The sequence below is a fragment of the Cantharellus anzutake genome, assembly GCF_015039405.1.
Source record: "Cantharellus anzutake strain C23 chromosome Unknown EI90scaffold_143, whole genome shotgun sequence".
Lineage (NCBI taxonomy): Eukaryota > Fungi > Basidiomycota > Agaricomycetes > Cantharellales > Hydnaceae > Cantharellus > Cantharellus anzutake.
Genome location: NW_024067093.1, coordinates 60,497 through 65,167, shown reverse-complemented (window position 1 = coordinate 65,167; position 4,671 = coordinate 60,497). Strand labels below are relative to the sequence as shown.

The 4,671-nt window shown below is 50.5% G+C and overlaps 1 protein-coding gene across 1 annotated transcript; it reads right to left on the bottom strand.

Annotated features, from left to right (window-relative positions):
* Positions 1-2,614: 2,614 nt before the first annotated feature.
* Positions 2,615-3,734, bottom strand: EI90DRAFT_3022183 (uncharacterized protein; the record flags this gene model as incomplete). Its single annotated transcript, XM_039057746.1, has 4 exons — positions 2,615-2,776; positions 2,811-2,829; positions 3,164-3,221; positions 3,452-3,734. The coding sequence occupies 4 exons, from the start codon at positions 3,732-3,734 to the stop codon at positions 2,615-2,617; spliced, it is 522 nt and encodes a 173-aa protein (XP_038908714.1).
* Positions 3,735-4,671: the final 937 nt, after the last annotated feature.

Sequence of the window (4,671 nt, the reverse complement as noted above, 5' to 3'; positions counted from 1 at the left end):
ATCCGGAATCAAAGAACAAGGGTAGGACGAAAGGAGACAAAGGGAGATGGAAAGAGGAACAACACCGAGGGTCAAGTGTTTGACTCAATGGTGTTTCCCAAAGGAGGAATGAAGGGCCAAGGCCCAAGGAGGAAGGAAGGAGGTTGGGAGTGGGGAATGGCTAGCTGACTGAATAGAAAGGAAGCAGCAGCCCAAATAGGAATGAGGGAGAATAGCGGAATTGAAATGGACAATGCAATAGTTGCAAGGTCCGGAGTAAGTCCGGAAAGTCCGAACTCGGAGGTTAAACTCCGGAATATTGGCAAAGGTAATTAAATGGAATGAGCTAACCAATACAATGGGTATAAGCGGAGGTGGGGTCAAAGTCCGAGGTCGGAGCTAAGACCGGAGGTTCCGGGGACGAGACGTGAACGGGATACCGGAGCGGAGGTCCGGAGTCGGGAGCATAGGTTTTGCGTACTCGTCTGGAAGGTGTCGAGGTTGGGGTCGGACCCGGAATGTTCCGGAGTCGGACCGAAGTGGTGTCCGAGCCGGAGGTGGGATAACCTCTGGAGTCGCAAGGAGAAGGTGACGGAAGGGAAGTAGGCTCCGGAAGTCGGAGTTCGGAGTTCCGGAGCCGGAGCGGAGGTCAGGATTGTATGGATATGACACACACCACCCTGATGAAATCGCAGAACGCCCCGCTGACCCCCACCTGGGCCCAGACCTCGTAGATGGAGAAGAGGAGTATGAGGTCAAGAAAATCCTGGACTCTAAGTGGCTATGCCGAAAACTCCGATCCCAGGTCCATCCCCTGGAACGGTGATCACTTGGAGTTCGTCATGGAACACGAAGACGACCCGGACTTCCTCTTCGTCTACTCCGATGGGTCCAAGACAGATGAAGATGGCCAGAGAGTCACAGGCTACGGTGTAGTAGGGTACTCAGCAGGCGATATCGTCTTCGAAGGGAACGGCGCTATAGGAAGCAACGTGCAGATGAGCTAACAAAGGAAAGTGCCCACATTAGAACAGACAGGCCAGGTTACCACTCACTCGCATATGTAGAGAGCCTACACAGAGCAGAGATGGAAGAAGCGTGGAAGGCATGATCGTCAACGGCACCCGATCCCCCCAGCTCCGGATTCCATCTAGCGAACCATATCGCCCCAACACTCAGACTCACCCTGAGGTTTTAAGTCACTAGACCGAAAAACCTTTAGCAGACTAATCCAGTTTCGGACATGCACACATCGGGGAATACTACCCGCACTTTTAGCTATTAGCGCGATGTTGGGCTATCCTCCAACCAGGCAACATCTGGATCCACATGTTCAAAACCTCATCTTTCTCGTTACTAACTTCGTCGGTATCAAGCAATTTTACCATGTCCCTGGCAAGTCTTCTACATTGGCACCCTTACCACGAAGCTCATCTCCAACGTCCCTAACAATTTCCCAGTGCTGAGCCATGTCCAAGGTTTAAGGAGGTGGTACCTTCTTGTCGATGTGCAGTTTAATGATGTCGATCTCCACCAAGCATTTGAAATTTTCTTTCAATAGCACCTCCGAACGAACTGCTGGCAGAATTTTCGAGGTGGCTGTCAGTGTGCATCTGACAGAGTGAAGATGTGCATTTACAGATATTCCAGGGGTCAGCATTCCCGATCCTGGGTCGCTGCTGGTGTCCTATGCATGGGACCCAAGCTCATACTGAGCATAGAGGTGAGTCGAACGCCAAACAGAGATGCAACAGGAAGTTGAGGAAGGGTGGTGGGCCCAGGCGGTGAGATACCAGTTTGCACATTTCTTTGTGAAGGAACCACTGTTGCTTCCATGGAAGGATAAGGCTGTTCACATTATAGACAAGGGCAGCGCTGCACTGCAGAGAAACTATAGAACACGACGATTCAATGAATGGTTGTACCCCGAAGCACTTCCAGCAGTTGCAATGTGAGGTAGATACTGCATGCTGCCTACCCGTGATTGGGAGCCTAAATTTGTACCTCAGCATTTACGATGTCCACCATGTGCCTTTCCTTCCCCCCTCCTCCAGCAGTGCATGGAATGAGTCGGTAGTCAACTTCTGCATGTAACAGCCCATGGAATATGTCCACATAATTTACTTTTCTGCACGCACACTTGACGGTTCTGATTAGTGACGTCCCAATATGTACAAGATTGGCCCGCTCATGAAAGTAACTAAGGTTATTCTTTGTGTGAATCCATTGACATTTCCGCTCTGAGCCTCTGAACTTCATCCTCCAACTCCTTGCATCTCACCGCAAGCCTTAGATAGTCGGTTAAGTTGACCTCACAATATGAACACTCTGAAGTCTCTCCGATGGCAGGCAAATGCTCGAGGGCTGAGAGTGGATCATCTTCATCAGGTGTCTGTAACGCTCTTGGACGCCTGACACTTGGGGGCATGAGCAGTGGCACTGCACCGATCCCCCTGTTTTTAAGATTTCTTAGTACCTCACCTTACCTGTAGTCTAGTCGTCATGGCGTCTTACCCCCTGAGTGCCTGAGAGGTCATTGAATGGGGAGCAGATGCTGGCTCTGAGGGTGCAGCAGGTAGGGAACCGGGTGTGGGTCCCATCTCTCTTTATTCGGTGCCATGTTAGCCAACGTATACTATCCAATATAATCCATATTGATCTCGTACTCTCTGAGTTTTGCCCGACGATTGCGCTGTTGAAGTGTATTAGCCACCCGGTGCTCATCTGCTGTTGAGTACAATTGAGGACGTCCATGACCACATTTCTCCTCGAAATCGGCAGAGACAGTATTGGTGCCCTGTGATACATTGTTTCAGTTGCCAGCGACCCACCAGAAGGGGCTGGTAGCACCTGGGGATTATTCATGACAGGTCATGTAAGGATTAAGTGGAAGTGTGACAAGCCAATACATTATACAACACCTCCGTGTTCTCTGTTCGAGCAGCATCACCACGATAGCGAACCCATTTGCCTCATGATCAAAGGTCAGCATACTCTGGTGTCACTGAATTTTACCGCTGAACATTGCTAATAATTTCTACCCTGTGGCACTTGTGGTGTTGGATCTCCAACACTCTCATCGTTGAACGACGGCCACACAATTACAACGCAAATGGTGGGTATCCTTCCTCGCTCCAGCAGCGTTGAGGTAGCCTACGTTTGTTTCAATGTAAGTGCTGTTCACCTTTCGTTCATGTTGTCTGAACGATTGAACTGATAAAACTTTGCTTTTGCACAATGCACTACACATGGGCTTCTCAGCTGTTAGCGGAACGGGGGTAAACTCCAGTGAGTGTCAATTCTCATTATCCTGTTCTACAACACTCATTTAAATCTGTGTCGAAATAGCAACATCAGAACCTGCCACCATCCCAGTACTGCTCCATTCAGGACCGTGACGTTTCTGGAAAGCGGAGGGCCCTAGTGTCCCCCTGCCACTCCAGAGATATCAATCGATCGCAGATCTAAACACCCAGGTCTTGTGGAGTTCTTACACGCTGCAATACCAGGGTGCGACAGGTCTTGCCGTTTCTCTGCTCCGTTTCTCTTCCTTTTTCTCTGCTTCGTTCTGTGCCTCGGACACCAGTGAACCCGTTATCGATCCAAGGACTCAGGTCGTGTGGAGTTCCCACAGGCAGCAGTACCAGGGTGTGGCACATCTCGCCGTTTCTCTCTGCTCCATTTATCTTCCCCCCGTCGTCTGCTTCGTTCTGTGCCTCAGGTATTGGTAAACCCATTGGGCCCTGCCAGGCCATCGACACTGTGAGCCTCGTCGTTCCGATCTTAAACTTCCCTCACTGCTCAGGTAGCACATATTGGTCCAACCGCCTGCAGACGTCCTATCGCCCTCCCCAATCCTCCTCATGGAGCTCATAGACCCCAGTGTTAACTTCTATTCCATTGTCATTACCACTCCCCAATCACAAAGTCAGTAGCGTACAGATTTGCAAGCATGAGCTTTGGGGACGTCAGAACCTCGCCTATTCCTGTCCCAAACACCAATCGCCTTTGCCAAGGATGGAGATTAAATCCTGATGGCGTGTTCTATATTCATGCACTTGAATCACTTGCCTGGGATGGGCTGCGACGCCCCTTGCGCCTCCTTTCGGGACAGGTGCGGATTGCATGGGTGGAGGAAGTGGTTAGTCCTGTTGTCGATCACTCGCTGCATGGGACATTTGAATGGAGCAAGCTATTGTTACCGCACTCAGTTCATTATTACCATGCTGTGTTCGAAATATTCTTCCTTCCTTCCGAGTCCCTCACCCACCCTAGTCAAGCACTGCTTCAAGAAGCCATTAATTCATGTATACAAGCTGAGCCCAAACTTTTCCTGCCAGAGTATGACCAATTTCCCAATGGGGCGTGGCGGTATTTGCGGTGTTTTGTTCACCCCATGCCTCCGCCAATGCCGTCACCCGAGCCCATCCCTTTCCCATATCCCGGTGGAAAAGAAGGCTGGACTGTAGGAAAGACCTTGGGTGAAGTCTTCATCAGGCGACTAGACCCGTCAAAATGGTCAAAAGCTATGAAGAGGGCAACAATGGACACCAATCAGGCCATCGCTGAATGTGTCTGTGTGCAGCACTGGGAGCAGCACCTCGCAGAGAATATCTCACATGGGACGTCAGGATCAATAGGTGTAGGTGTATTGCATGAGCTTGCCTCTGCATTCGCTGATTTCCGTTATCG